Source organism: Myotis lucifugus, unplaced genomic scaffold (assembly GCF_000147115.1).
Source record: "Myotis lucifugus unplaced genomic scaffold, Myoluc2.0 scaffold_10, whole genome shotgun sequence".
Taxonomy (NCBI): Eukaryota; Metazoa; Chordata; class Mammalia; order Chiroptera; family Vespertilionidae; genus Myotis; species Myotis lucifugus.
The window spans coordinates 8102419-8118619 of NW_005871058.1; the positions used below are offsets into that span (position 1 = coordinate 8102419).

Here is a 16201-nt window from a genome sequence, read left to right on the forward strand (position 1 = left end):
TTTTTGGGGGGAAAGAGGGGGTCCCCGGGCCTGGGAGGTCGGGAAAGGATTTCCTCCCCCCCCCCCGGCCCCGGCCCGGGGACCCAAAAAGCAAAAACACCCCCGGGGGGGGGAAACAAGGGGATGGGGGGGAGGGCCCCCGCTCCAGAAACCCCCCCCGGGCCGGGAAGGGACCCCCCCCAAGCCCCGCGCGCCCCCCTGGGGGATTTAGGATCGGGGGTTTCTTGGTCGGGGGGGGGACCCCAGAGACAAGAGCAAAAGGAGGCCCCCCGGGGGAACCGGGGAAGGAAGTTCGGGGCAAAAAGGGAGGGGGGGCTCCCCCCGTTGAGTCTTTTCGTTTTTCTAGGAGGGTCCTCGGGGGGCGGACCCGCCCGGGGGGGGGGGGCGGGGGGGGCGGGGGGCTTGGCGGGCGGGAACCTCTCACCCTTCAGGAGCGAGAGGAGGAAGCCAGCACCGAGCTTCCTCATGGCCCAGACGGTCCGCCCGCGTTCCCCGGACCAAAGCGGCCTCTAACGGGCCAAGCCAGAGAGCGCAGCGGCTGCGGCCAGCAGAGGGGAGCAGGGGGGCTGCTCTGACGTCACAGATGCCCGGGGGCGGGGCCTCCGAAACTGACGTGGGAGTCCTCGTGGGTTCAATTCCAGTTCGGGAGGAGAATGATTAAGGTACCACTGACGCTGTATCTTTTTTTTTTTTTTAAGCACAAAAACCCAAACATTTATTAGGCATCTACTCATTACAGGTGCTAGGCACTTTTTTTAGGTGCCTGAGATACATCAGTGATAAAATGGTCCCTGTCCACAGGAGTGAATATAAATGTCTCCAGGAACAGCACTGAAGAGAATATTTCCCTTTATGTGCCTGTAGGTTTTATTTTCAGTTATTACAGTGCATACCTCCAACACAGATTGCAATTGTTTACATGTCTGGGTTCCCTTCCTGGACTGTGGCTTTGGGATGGCAGGGGTGTCATAGCTTATTCGTCTGACACATGGCCGGCATTCAGTAAATGGCAGTAAAATGAACCAAGGAAACTGGACTGCCCAACAAGCTCTTGACGTCTAATATCTGAGGGAGACTGTGTTTATCTTGGTCTCAGAGGAAAATTGGTGTTTTTTTCCCAAATATCTTTTAAAAAATTTTTAATGAATTTATTGGGGTTTCATTGGTTAATAAAATTAGATAGGTTCCAAGTATAAAATTCTATAATATATCACCTGTACAGTGGGGCCTTGAGTTACGAGCTCCGTCACGGAATGAATTAAATTCGTAAGTCAAGGCCCCACTGTATATTGTATTGTGTGTTCACTACCCCAAGTTAAGTCTCTTTTGTCACCATTTACCCACCCTTTACCTTCTGCACCCCTTTCCCCTCTTGTATCACCATACTGTTGTCTGCTTTTTTCCCCCTTAATCCCCTTGCCTGCCTTTTTCACTCAGCCCCCAACCCCCTTCCTTCTGACAGCTGTCAGTCTGAACTCTGTATCTATAAGTCTGTTTCAATTTTTTTTGTTTATTTTGTTTATTAGATTCTACATATAAGTGAGATTATATGGTATTTGTCTTTCTCTGACTGGCTTATTTCACTGAGCATAATACTCTCCAGGCCCATCCATGCTATCACAAAAGGTAAGATTTCCTTCTTTTTTTTTGTTGTTAATCTTTACCAGAGGGCATTTTTTCCATTGCTTTTCAGAGAGAGTGAAAGGAGGGGGGAAGGGAAAGGGAGGGAGGGAGGAAAATATTGATGTGAGACACATCAATTGGTTGCCTCCCAAATGTGTAGAGACCAGGGGAGTGGGGAGTGAACTAGCAACCCAGGTACATGCCCTTGACCAAGAATTGAACCCAAGACCCTTGTGAGTGACCGATGCCCTAACCACTGAACACACCAGCCAGGGAAAGATTTCCTTCTTTTTTTACAGCCGAGTAGTATTCCATTGTGTAAATGTGCCACAGCTATTTTCCCACTCATCCGTGAATGGTCACTTGGGCTGCTTCCAAATCTTATCTATTGTAAATAATGCTGCAATGAACACAGGGGTGCATATATTCTTTTGAATTAGTGTTTCAGGTTCCTTCAGATATGTTCTCAGAAGTGGAATCACTGGGTCATAAGACAGTTCCATTTTCTTTTTTTGAGGAAACTCCCTACTGTATCTACAGTGGCAGCACCAATTGGCATTCCCACCAACAATGCACAAGGGTTCCCTTTTCTCCACATCCTTGCCAACACTTTTTTGTTGATTTATTTTATTTTATATTTTATTGATTTTTTTACAGAGAGGAAGGGAGATAGTTAGAAATGTCGATGAGAGAGAAAAATCAATCAGCTGCCTCCTGCACACCTACTGGGATGTGCCCATAACCAAGGTACATGCCCTTGACCGGAATTGAACCTGGGACCCTTCAGTCTGCAGGCCGACACTCTATCCATTGAGCCAAACCGGTTAGGGTGTTTGTTGATTTATTGATGACAGCCATTTGACAGGTGTGAGATGTTATCTCCACTGTTTTTTATTTATGTTTCTTGACATTGAACATCTTTTCATGTCCATTGGCCATCTTATGCCCCCTTATTGGTGAATATGTTCTCCATTCAGTGGGTTGTCTTTTTATTTTGTTGATGGCTTCCTTTGCTGTGCAAAACCTTTTTAGTTTGATGTGGTCCCATTTGTTTTTTTCTTTTGTTTCCTTTGCCCAAGGAGATACATCAGAAACAATATTGCTATGTTAAATGTTTGAAATTTTACTGCATCCCCTACTTGGGACTGAGCCCAGGACCTGGGCATGTGCCCTGAGCTGGAATTGAACCAGTGACCACCTGGTATATGGGACCACATTCAACGGAGCCACACTGGCCAGGCTCAACTGTTACTATTTTATTTTTTTTTAGATTTTTTTTTATTGCTTTTAGAGGGAGAGGGAGAGATAGAAACATCAGTGACGAAAATCATTGATTGGCTGCCTCCTACACACCCCCTACTGGGGATTGAGCCTGCAATCCAGGCATGTGCCCTTGACCGGAATCAAACCTAGGACCCTTCAGTCCACAGGCTGACGCTCTATCCACTGAGCCAAACTGGTTAGGGCACTGTTACTATTTTTTAAAGTAACATGCTGTTTTGATTACTATGGCTTTGTAGTATACTTTGATATCAGGTAGTGTGATTCCTCCAACTTTGTTCTTCTTTCTCAAGATTGCTGTTGCTATTTGGGTTCTTTTGTGGTTTCCTATTAAGTTTTAGTTCTGCGATATACACCATTGGTATCTTAATAGAAATTGTGTTGACTCTATAAATTGCTTTGGGTAGCCTAGATGTTTTAGTGATGTTCTAGTCATGAACATGGTATATGCTTCCACTTATCTTTATCTTCTTCAATTTTCCAAGTATAGGTCTTTTACATCCTTGGTTAAGTTTATTCCTAGGTGTTTCGGTGTTGTTGTTTTTTAATGTAATTATTAATGGGACTATTTTCTTACTGATAGTTCATTATTGGTGTATAAAAATGCAACCAATTTCTGGATAGTTATTTTGTATTCTGCTACTTTACTGAATTCATTTATCCGTTCTAGTAGGTGTTTTGATGGAATCTTTTTTAAAAAATATTATTTTGATTTTTTACAGAGAAGAAGGGAGAAGGGATAGAGAGTTCAGAAACATCGATGAGAGAGAAACATTGATCAGCTGCCTCTTGCACACTCCCCACTGGGTATGTGCCCGCAACCAAGGTACATGCCCCTGACCAGAATCGAACCCGGGACCCTTCAGTCCGCAGGCTGACGCTCCATCCACTGAGCCAAACCGGTCAGGCTGACGGAATCTTTATGGTTCTCTATACACAGTAACATGTCATCTGTAAATAATGAGTTTTACTTCTACCTTTCCAATTTGGATGCCTTTTCCCCTTTCTTTTGTGATTTTGTTCCCTCTCTCCTTTTAATCTTTGTTGAAAGTATTACATAGGTTCTCCTTTTCTCCCCATTAACCTCTTCCAGCCGTTCCTGCCTTCTTCTTGTCTGATCACTGTAGCCAGGACTTCCAATATTATGTTGAATGAGATTGGTGAAAGCCAACATCCCTGTCTTGTTCATGATCTTAGTTTTTGCCCATTGAGTATGATGTTGGCTCTGGGTTTGTTATATATGGCATTATGTTGAGGTGTGTTTCCTCTATTCCTACTTTGTCAAGAGTTTATATCATAAATGGGTGCAGCCATTATGGAAAACAGTATGGAGTTTCCCCTCCAAATTAAATATGAAGCTGCCATTTGACCCAATGATCCCACTTCTAGGAATATATCCTAAGAGACCCGAAACACTAATCAGAAAGAATGTATGCACCTCTATGTTCATAGCAGTGCAATTTACAATAGCTAAGATCTGGAAACAGCCCAAGTGCCCATCAGTAGATGAGTGGATAAAAAAACTATGGTACATTTACAAAATGGAATACTATGCAGCAGTAAAAAAGGAGCACTTACCCTTTGAGACAGCATGGAGGGACCTAGAGAGTATTATGTTAAGCAAAGTAAGCCAGTCAGAGAAAGACAAGTATCACATGATCTCACTTACATGTGGAATCTGATGAACAAAATAGATCCAGAGACATAGAAGCAGGGAACAGACTGGAATCTCAGAGGGAAGGTGGGTTGGAAGAGATCAACCAAAGAACTTGTATGCACATATCCATAACTCATGGACACCGACAATAGGATGGTGAAGGCCTGGGGAAGGGGTGGAGGCAGGTTAGAAGAGGTTACTGGGGGGGAAAAGGGGACATATGTGATACTTTCAACAATGATTTTTAAAAAAATGTGTGCTGGATTTTATCAAATGCTTTTTCTGCATCTAATACGATCATGTAATTATTATCCTTCATTTTGTTTATGTGGTATACCATGTTTATTGACTTACAGGTAATTGTATGAGCCTTGTATCCCTGGACTAAATTCTACTTGATCATGGTGTATGATCTTTTTTAATGTATTGCTGGATCTGGTTTGCTAATATTTTGTTGAGAATTTTAGCATCTATGTTAATCAGGGATATTGACTTATAATTTTTTCGTTGTAGTGTCTTTATCTGGTTTTGGAATTAGGATAATGTTGGCCTCATAAAATGAGCTTGGGAGTCTTCCATCCTCTTGAATTTTTTGAATTAGTTTGAGAATTATAGGTCTTAGTTCTCCTCTGAATTTTGATAAAATTCACCTGTGAAGTCATCCGGTCCAGGACTTTTATTTGTTGGGAGTTTTTTTTATTACCTTTGATGGAGTAGGCCCTGTGTTATCTTTTTAAAAATGTATTTTTATTGACTTCAGAGAAGGGAGAGGGAGAGACAGAAACATCAATAATGAGACAGAATCATTAATTGGCTGCCTCCTACATGCACCCCACTGGGGATCCAGCTCATAACTTGGGCATGTGCCCTGACTGGGAATTGAACTGTGACTCCTAGTTCATAGGTCAATGCTCAACCACTGAGCCATGTCACCCAGGCTACATAGGATAGGACAAAGGGGACATATGTGATACTTAAGTGCATCACCTTATTTCTTTTTCAAGGTAATCCCATACTGGATACTATTATTATCCCTATTTTACAGATGCAGAAACCTGCTTTGAGAAACAAATTGGCCAACTAGGTAGTGAGGTCTAAATGTGAGTATAGGCAGGGTTCTGAGGTGGCAGACATGGAATATACAAAACAGTCAGGGCCTACTGGGATAGGAACCAGAGAGGAATTCTCCAGGTAAGAAATGAGCCAACAGGAGAAACAAAGAGTAAGGGTCAGGTGTGGGGGAGCTCAGTATAGGGAAGTGGTTTCCCTGGTCTGAGGCAGACCCCCCAGCCAGTCAGCTTTGTCCTTTCCAAATTGAGAAGTTGTGGATTCTGGTGCCCTTCTGGTTCCCTGTTTTGTCTTGATTTTGGCATGTCATTCTCCCACCTCTTATCCAACCCAGAAATGCAAAAGCAAAAAAAAAAAAAAATGCTTGGCATATATACTAAAATGGTATCTTTATAAAAAACACAGCAGGCCAATGGGTATAGCTTTTATTCACCTACCCAAGTTCCTTTACATGTGGCTTATTTGCATTCCACCTTGCCCCCTCTCCCATTCACAAGGCCAGGACAAAGCCTCTTGGCACAGAGGAAGGGGTGGCCCTTCAACTAGGGCTACAGCCCAGATAAGCTGGGGGAGCCCCCAGCATGGAAAAAGAAAGATAACAATGACAGTTTATTATACCATAGCCCCTCACAGGGTGGAGGGAATCAGGAGGGTTGGGGGAGTGCCCCCATGCTACTGCCCCAGTCCTTAAATACAAAGCCAGGGGAGTAAAGAGGACCATCCCTTGGAAATACAGCACCTACCTCAGCATGGAGGCAAAGGACAGTGGGCAAGACCACTTCCTTCTGAAGGGGGGTGGGGCTGAATGAGAGCATATACCCTTAGTGGCTACGAAATTCCTCTCTACCAGGATTTGAATGCAGCCTCAGCACCAGTAGTGGGGACAGGGGAGGAGAAAGGATGACAACACTGCACCATTCACTTCTCCCTGAACCCTCTGGCCCAGCACAGGCATTCCTCTCCCCACTAGCCCAGGTCAGGGGATGTGGAAGAAACTATGTCAGAATTCAAAGCCCTTATCTATTTCTTCTTCCGTTCTTGGGAACAGCGTGGGCAAAACCTAAAGAAATAAATAGAACATGACAGAGGAGGGGAGGGAGAAAGTGAGTGAAAGAGAGAATGCCCTCCGTCGTTCAGCATAGGGGCAGTCCAGCTCCTACCACAACTCTCACTCACCATTTCCCCCGAGGCTTGGTTGTCAGACCCACACAGGCAAAGTGGAACCACTCGATGGAACACTAGAAAAGATGGAAGAAGCAGAAGTCAAGGCAGGGTGGGACAGAGGAAAAAAAGAAGCCCCTCTTCATAAATTCCTTAGGAGTAGTCCCCTATCCCATTCCTTTGGAGAATTCTTAGAGGTCCCAAGGCCAAAAACTCCAACCACCTTCTTCCTATCCTGATGTCCCACTATTCAACCTCTTGTTTCTACCTCATGTCCCCAGAACCCGCCATCCTGAGGCAAAATGGTTCTCACATCAGGATTGTCACAGCCAATCATCTCTCCATAGGAGACCTGGTGACAAAGGCAATAGGTGGGTTCGTTGGGATCCACAGGCATATCCAGCACATCAGAGGGGTGGACACTGCCAAAGGTCACTGAGGGCATCCCATACTCAGGACTTCTGTATACCAAGAGGAAAAGAAAGTGTCATCTGCAGGAAGGGAAGCTACTACTTGAGACTCAGAGGTGGTGAAGGAGATCCTGGTGGGGCAAGTGATTTGGTGCTGCTTCTCTCTGTCCAGCAGATAACAAAATGGTAAAGAGAAGAAAAGAGGAGTCTAGGACCCTGAGGAATAGATGGGAGGTCTATAGAGAGCCATGAAGAGGACAGAGAAAGTGGCAAGGGGCAGTGCAGGGTGGGAGTAGGGTCATGGGAGAGAAGAGGATGTTCATCTGGCTCCCTGATACACTCACGTGCGTACAAGTTTTTAACTTCTTCTGGGCAGCCTTGGGGGCTTCTTTCATCTGAGTTTTTCCCTTTAGAACGAGCACGGGCAGCTTTCTTCTCTCTTTTGAGTTCGGCCTTCTAGGGAAGAGGAGAAAGGCAAAAGGCAGGGAGACAGAAAGACAGGTTAAGTCCCCCTTCTTCCTCTTCTTTCCAACCTGGTGCCCCTCCCTCATAGCTGAAGAGCTGGCTTCTTCTCCCTCTGAATCCTCGACCCGCTTCTGAGAGCCCACCCCCCTCCTCACTCTTTTTGCCTTTGCTGGAAGAGCTGTCATAGTCACTTGACTCAATCTGCTTCTCCTTCAAATCAGCCTCAAAACGAGCCAGGTCTGTGTCCAGTCGCCGAATGTGTTTGTCCACCTGGGTGGAAAGGAAGAAGATAGAGGTACAAGGCTGGTGCCAGTGAAAGATAACAGGCTAAGGCAGATTTTATGAATCTCCCAGACCCAAAACAGATCCCAACACAGATGAAGGAGGGGTCTAGGACCCTAAGGAATAGATGGGAGATATGTGGGGAGTCATGAACAGGGCCATACCATCTCATAGGTCTGCATGGCAAGCTGCACCTTGTCGTCACCAAATTCCTTGCACTTGCCATAGGCTTCCTGGATCTGTTTGAGAAGGGCCAATTTTTCTTCGGAGCTCAGGTTGCGGGCGCTACTCATATATTCAGTGGCCAACTTGTCAATTTCAGCCTTCAGGTCTACAACAGAGAGAGGCCTGGTCACAATGGCCCCTGAGTAGCTAGGTGATAGACACTTCTTCCTCTTCTTCCTTGGACCTTTTCCATTGACCATAACCTTTGAACTAAAACTTACTGAGTGTTCATAGATACTGTGCCATGTACTCAAGTAATACAAATCGACAACATTTGTTTCAAAGGTGCCTTCAGGTGCTGCAAACATTGCTATCAGAGTTGGAACTTAAATTATTGAAACATAATGAGGGACCCTGTGCATACTGCACTAATACAAATTATGTTTTTGTTGCTGTCTGAAGATGTTTCTTTGCAGGGCTTGTTGCTGCTTCTTGAATGAATTTTTGTCTTAAAAGCCAACATTTTAAGGTTTTTCGTCACAAAAATATGCCACAACAGCTCTGAGTGCTGTACACAAGGTTGGGTCATCTGCTGCTGCTGGCTTCCAGGTCTGTGCATTTATAGCTCATCATTTAAAATGAGACATAACAATTCTTCTACTTACTGTCCACCCTTTTTTTCTCAGCATTTGCAACTTGCTAATAGTTCTCATCACTTTTTTTCTGTTTGTCATCTTACATATATTGCTCCAAACATTTACATTTTAGTATTGGAAGGCTGGTGATGTCCCAAGACACAGACTATAGGTATCTACTGCCTAATATTTGGTAGGGCTCATAAAAAAAAATGTCGACAAAAAAGAGACAGAAGCATGACTGTAACAGCGCAGCAACAGAGAACAGGAAGGACTGCGCGCGCACTATGCTTATGCCCCACTTCTTCGGGGCCCTTGGAGGAAGCTGAAAAAGCATGTAGTTTGATCATCTCCAAGTGGCCTTTCTGTGCCAGAGAAAGAGTTGGAACTGTATTACAAAGAGAGCAAGCTGGTTCTGAGTTCAGCAGGCAGTTCTTAAGGACCTAAATCCAGATTTCAGATGATGTTCACCTTTTCGTGAGTAAACTTACCCAGAGTAACTTAAGTTACAGTTTTAGGTATTATCAGCTTGTTACATTCTTGAGCATGGTTTCATAAGAATGGAAGATATGACCTATATATCCTTCAGCAGGTGTGGGGGATAGATCCAACAGACACCTTTGACTTCGAAGAGACCAACCTGACCACTGCAGTGTAGCCTCAGGCTCCCAGTGAATGCCTCAATGCAGCCAAACTTGTTCAACTTCCAAGGAAGGCCACAGATGGTATCTAGTGCTTCTGTAAGGTTGAAGAATACAGTGTAGAGATCCTGACGTTAATTGCTGCTTTTCCTTCTTTTTTCCTTTCTCTCTCTTTAAGAACTTCTGACGCAGCAAAGCTCCTGTCTACCAACGTGAGTTGCAGTCTAAAGCCACGCTGCATTTTGTGACAGTAACGTTAACAATGGAGTAGAAAGAGTCTCGCCTTCCTATAAATATATTAAACATGGAGAACAGACATGATTCTAGAGTGGGCTTTTAGTTTGCTGAATTCTTCTTGAGGAAGATATAAAGAACATAGCATCTCTGAATTCTTGAGGCATTGTTGCAATATTCCATTTTTTATGGAAAGGCTGATATAGAAATGCAGATCATCTTTACTCTCATTTTAAGAAATGCAAGAGCGTAAAAAAGAGAGAAGCCAGAGTTCTTCAGATCAGACCAGATGATAGGGTAACACAGAACAGAAAGAGAAATGACCACATACACTCAATATTCACATGGACTCCTTACTCTGTACGTACCCTCTGTTCTTTGGTCCAGGTCTCTCATGAGCTGAAAGTTTCTCTGGAGCTCAAAGGGGAGGTTTTCAATACCTAGGAAGAAGAGGAGTAACTGAGACTCGCTGGACTTCATAGGCCTTATAGCTGTTTTTAAAGTATACAACAGTACTCAAATTTCCCTCCTTTGAACCACTGGATGTATCTGGGACAGCATTCATCACTCCTTCCTCAGAAGGGGCTGTGTCTGCCTCTCTCTACAACTAACCTCTCCCTCTCACACAGCTGTCCAACCCTTTCCCCCCCTTTTAGTGATGTACTCTACAAATTAGCTCTTCCCTTTCTCTTATTTCCAATTTCTGCCTCCAAGCTCCTTGCTCTCAACTTATAAATATCCTCCTGGTATCCTCCACCATTCATCACATCCTCCCAATCTGTTCTCCATATAGTCACCAGACTGTTCCTTTAAAAAAATGCAAATCTGATCAAGTCACTTACCCTACAGTAACTTCCCATGGCACTATTCCTAGTCCTGTTCTGCACTTTCTGGACCTTGCTTACCTCACACCAGCCTTAATCCATGTCGGTCCTCCTCTGTGCTCCCTGCTCTGATCATACTGGCCTTCTCTGACTGCCTGGAACTTGCCAGCAATCTTCTTGCCACTTGGCTTCCTACATGCTGCTCTCTGTGCCTGGAATGTACCACCTGGTCTTTTTCATTCCGCCTCCACCATGCCTCCCGGCCTGCTAAATTTCTGTTTATTCTTCAAAATTCAGCTCAACCCTGACTCTCCCATACTCAAATAAGTGCCTGAATTTTGCTGTCAAGTTATTCTATCTCCACTATTCCTTGCACTTATCCAACTATCATTAAATAATTGTGTAATTAGTTAAAATATTTTTTGATATCTGTCTCCTCAGCCTTCCAGAAGGCCTGGACATGCCTGCCTTCTCCTTTTTCTCTAGTGTTTAGAACTATGGTTTGCATATGAGGGTCCTCAATAAATACTTGTAGAAATGCATGAATTCTTAAGTTTCTCCCATAAAAGAAAATTCTCTTTGCATGACTATACTTCAAATTTTAAAATGCCTCCACTGCTTTAACCTATAACCTCAGATCGGCTACCACCAGTTTACTGAGATTACTTTAAGTCACCAATGACTTATGAAAGCAAACGATGTTATCAGTCCTATCCTAAAATATGTGTCTGCAGCAGTTGGTACCATCTTCTCTCCTTTGAGTAACTTTCTTCCTCTTAGGATTCTGAATCTCTTATCATATACTTACTGGTAATTCCCACACTGGTGTTTCCATAGCCTGTCCCTTACATGTTAATGTTTTCTTGAGATTACTCTCAAGCCCTCTCATTTTCTCACTTTTTTTTTTTTTCTGAACGATCTTGGGCTCATTCATTCTCGTGGATACAATGATCATTCCTATACTTAAGTCTAAATGGAATTAACCATATTGCTGTTACTCCTGAATTTCACATCTTGTTGATGACATACTACCTACTCACTTCCCAAACAGGGAATTGTCACCTTAGATCAGCCGTGGGCAAACTACGGCCCGTGGGCCGGATCCGGCCCGTTTGAAATGAATAAAACTAAAAAAAAAAAAAAAAGACCGTACCCTTTTATGTAATGATGTTTACTTTGAATTTATATTAGTTCACACAAACACTCCATCCATGCTTTTGTTCCGGCCCTCCAGTCCAGTTTAAGAACCCATTGTGGCCCTCGAGTCAAAAAGTTTGCCCACCCCTGCCTTAGATCCTTTCTTCTCCCTTAACCATTTACTCATTCAGTCAGTCCTGTCATATTTAACTCCTAAATATTTCTGTCACTCCCTGAGATGAGGTCCTCAGCTCTGAGCTGGACTGTTATTACTAACTGAGCTCCCTATTACAAAGGCTATCATGCTCCAGTTGATCATATATGAGTTGTTTTCCTTTATAAAAATCACTCCATTTAAAAAAATCTGTTGGTTCCTCACTAAAGTGCAAACTTCTTAGCTTGGTTTTAAAAGACCTTGATAGCCCCGCCTCTTTCTTGGGTCTCACTTCCCATTCTTTCACCTTAGAGCAGCAGTTCTCAACCTGGGGGTCGGACGACCCTTTCACAGGGGTCACCTAAGACCATCGGAAAACACATATATAATTACATATTTTTTGTGATTAATCACTATGCTTTAATTATGTTCAATTTGTAACAATGAAATTGGGGGTCACCACAACATGAGGAACTGTATTAAAGGGTCGTGGCATCAGGAAGGTTGAGAACCACTGCCTTAGAGTCTTACATATCAAACTCTTGACCTCACAAACTCATATAATACCTTTGCTGATGCTCTTCCCAACCTGCAATTCCCTCTTTCCACACTGCAAAATACTCGACCTTCAAGACTCTACATCAGTGATGGTGAACCTTTTGAGCTCGGCGTGTCAGCATTTTGAAAAACCCTAACTTAACTCTGGTGCCGTGTCACATATAGAAATTTTTTGATATTTGCAACCATAGTAAAACAAAGACTTATATTTTTGATATTTATTTTATATATTTAAATGCTATTTAACAAAGAAAAATCAACCAAAAAAATGAGTTTGCGTGTCACCTCTGACACGCGTGTCATAGGTTCACCATCACTGCTCTACATCATTAGCTTCTCTTTCTCCAGTGTTACCAAGTGTCCTTTTCATGTATTTTTAGCATGTCACTTGCCACACTTTTATATTTATTAGCGGAATCTGTTTCCTAGATGATGAGCACTTGAGGGTAAGGGCTGTCTTATTCATTTTTTTATACCCCCAGTACCTGCAACTATGTCTGAACCATAGCAGACCCTCAATAAGTGAATGAATGAATGCATGGTTGAATGACTCCCAACACTAAGACAAATGTAAGCGCACGGGGTGACAGGCTTTGTGAAGGGGTGGGTTACATAAACGGTATAAACATTTGATGGGAACTGGATCTTTACTCCCAGAAGAGAAGCCTTCCAGTTCATCTGACAGTGTCACCCATAACCCCCACCCCCACGAGAAGGCACTCCTGAGAAAGAGAAAGCGGAGGAGCCGCGAGATCTTTGTCGCTGCTCCAAATGGCAGTGAGTGAAATACTAAAACGACCAGATGTATAGTCTGCACAAAGGAAGAAAGATTCGGAATGATTTTGAGAAAAATATATACCCAGAGGTTGGAGACCCTGAAGACGGGGCCAGCAAATATTTTCTCTTCAAGCCACATCCCTCAGCCCCACCGCGCAGCCCCTCCCTCACCTTACACCCAAAAGCCCGGGTTCGACCCTGCTGCCCCGCCCCCTCTTTCTTCACACCCTTCAAAGTTTCTCTCCCGGAAGCCCCTGCACAATGGTGACCTTCTGACCACCGGGACCTCGGGGCCTTAGATCTCCTCAGCCCGCCCCCGCCCCACCACGCTGTGACCCCTGACCCCCTCCTCCAGACTGCTCTTACTGTCCAGATAATGTTCCAAATACATCCCCGCAGCCATCTTGAAGCAAAACAAAGCAACTTCCGATCCACCCCGGAAGTGACTGAAACGCGACAGGCGCCGAAGCTATTATTCTTGGGTTTGGGCCCTTCCGCCCTTAAGAGGAGAACTTCCGCCCTTAGTGAGTTATCCGCCGGGACACAGCGGCCCGATGTCGACACTCGTCCTTTTGCGTAAGTACCCAGGGCGCCCGCAGAGGCGCCCTGAAGCGGCTGGAGCCCGCTTCCGCCCTCACTGAGCCCCGATACGCGACCGACCGTGGCAGTCATGACGTCACCGGAGGTCGCCATTTTGCATCCTCCATCGAACTTTTTTCTCCCTCCACAACGGGAGTGTGCGGTCATGAGGTAAAACAAACAAAAACCACCCACAAAAACCTGTCTCTTGGATGATTTCTCATAAATATCCCTTTTCAGCACCCGGGGGATCATTCATCCCTTTTGCAGAATAGAAATCTGGTGACTAGAGCTGATCCCAGCTGAGTGGGAACTTTCTCTAAGGTTGCTAGTTTCTGAAGGAAGTTGGGGAGGCAAATCCAGTGTTATGAGATTAAAACATCGGCATTTGTGTTCACTCACACGAATACCAACTCCCCAGGATTTTTTTTTTAAGATGGAAAAAGTAGATTGTGTATCCACTTTGCTTATACATACAAGTAAATCTATAATCCTCACAATAAATCTGTAATTATCGACACTTTTTGTCAGGATTCTTGTCTATTTTACATTCAAATACGTTCTCACATAAAATGACCTTCCCCTCTTATTTTTGTCTCCCTTTTTATTCGAGTTTATTGATGTAAACTAGCACCAGGATTCTGAAAAGATTGGAACATGGAGCTGTGGCAACTGGGCCGATGAGACGCCAGCCATCACCCTACTCAGCTGCAGTACAATTAAAACTGCTTTTCCTCAGCATGGAAAGCGATCGAGTGCAGACGGGCTGGACCACACCAGTGAAACAGAACTCAAAACCCGTAACCTAACAACGATGTTAGCAAGACAATGTTTTGGACATCATTGTCACTCCTAACTCACACATTCTTGATAATCATGTTACATAGTAGGTTTTTAATGAAACAGGTTTCCAACCACATAATTTAGACCAAATATGTGAAGAAGTATTAGGTGAAACCCCATTCTCAACTGAGCACATGATAAGACATGGCAATGGAACCTAGACTTCACGCTGAAGTGTCACGCCCCTGGGCAAGTAATCTAAGCTCTGTGCCCGTTTCCTTTCTTATAAAATGAGAACAACAGTACCCACTTCATAGAGTTGTTGCTGAGTTGAGCATATCTTTTTTTAAAAAGTAGACTCTGGTTCTAATACCTGTGATGAAGGTAGGGCTATAGAGGTCTTTTCAACTGTTGGTGAGAGCTTGAGGGGGGGGGGGGGGTTGTTAATACTCAGGAAGCTAACCAATATTGGCATATTTGGTCATGTGATATTCGTTGTCACACCGCAGACGGAGACTATCTTGGATACCCACACGAGACTGAACCATAAATTAAGTGGGTAACATTTTGAGTATCTCACGCCATTGGGTAATGAGCACCGTTGCCAAGCAGTCCCATAGGATAGCCATGTTATCAGGTGTGGGAAGTTTGTCACTTTCAGTGCTTAAATGTTTTTTGGGGGGTTTTAAAATCTGCACTCAAGGATATTTTTCCATTGATTTTTTTAGAGAGTGGAAGGGATGGGGAGAGCCAGAAACAATGTGAGAGAGACACATCAATTGGTTGCCTACCACACTTGCCCTGACTGGGGATGGAGCCTGCAACTGAGGTATGTGCCCTTTTTTGGAATCGAACCCGCGACCCTTCAGTCCGCAGGCCAACTTTATCCACTGAGCCAAACTGGCTAGGGCTTAAAGGTTTTTTAATTCTCAGAAAGAAATCTTGGAGATAGTCTAGTCCAATCCCTTCATTTAACAGCTCAAGATGCATCATGGCCAACACTGGTTGATAGAAGAGCCAGGGCTGATGTCCAGGTTTTCTGACCATCAGAAAACTGTCCTGCAATGTTATTCAATCCTGGTTATGGTTCCCACCACTGGAAACCTATGGTTTTAGGTGCCACAGTATAATGAAGATACATGTATATAGACGCATGCCAAACGGAATTAGCACTGAGCCCACTGATGCTCAGGCAGGAGTACAGGTCCTTTCAAGAGGCCATGCTTGCTATTCTTTGATAAGAAGCTTAGTGGTCTTAACACAACTGAAACCTTGCTGTCACATATTTAGGCAATGCAGTCCCCGTAAGATTTGTATGTAGAAAATCTCATCAACCAAGACTTCACTTCAGATATATCAAAGCTGTTCCCTTCTGTGGCTGGGGATACAGTCTCATCACACAGCATTCGTTTTTCACATATAGAAACTCTAGTGTAAACCCTTAGTACTGGCCTCTAACATCTCTCCAAATAGCTTTTCCCATGCTCGCTCACATCAGTTGCTCCACTGCCTCTGATCCTTTTACATGAATTTATTTCTATACAAGGTTCTAAAAACACCCCTTGGTTTGTACATAAGTTTTTTCTTCATTTTAAATTGCTTTATAACAACTGGTTTCCTGTCTTTTTTTTTTTTTTTTTTTCATTTTCTCTTTTCTCTGAAATCTGCCATGATTGGAAAAAGAAAAAGATAAAGGAAAATAAAAATGTCATTGGTCAGAAGACAGGGTGGGGGAAAAAGGGACAAAAATAAACAAAAGATCAAATA

General features: G+C 43.9%; 2 protein-coding genes across 2 annotated transcripts in view; both read right to left on the bottom strand.

Annotated features, from left to right (window-relative positions):
• The window catches only part of ACRBP (acrosin binding protein), an 8069-nt gene extending 7602 nt beyond the window's left edge, over positions 1-467 (bottom strand). Inside the window, exon 1 of the mRNA XM_023749825.1 lies at positions 425-467. Coding sequence (XP_023605593.1) covers positions 425-467 — 43 coding nt within the window. The remainder of the gene's footprint in view (positions 1-424) is intronic.
• A 5572-nt stretch (positions 468-6039) lies between these two features.
• On the bottom strand, positions 6040-13504 carry ING4 (inhibitor of growth family member 4). The gene is given in 11 exon segments (XM_006084154.3): positions 6040-6689; positions 6806-6867; positions 7104-7251; positions 7545-7558; positions 7560-7589; positions 7591-7638; positions 7640-7656; positions 7821-7935; positions 8112-8278; positions 9991-10062; positions 13439-13504. Coding segments are annotated over 11 exon segments (750 nt in total). The 5' UTR covers positions 13476-13504; the 3' UTR covers positions 6040-6649.
• Between the last annotated feature and the right edge of the window lie 2697 nt (positions 13505-16201).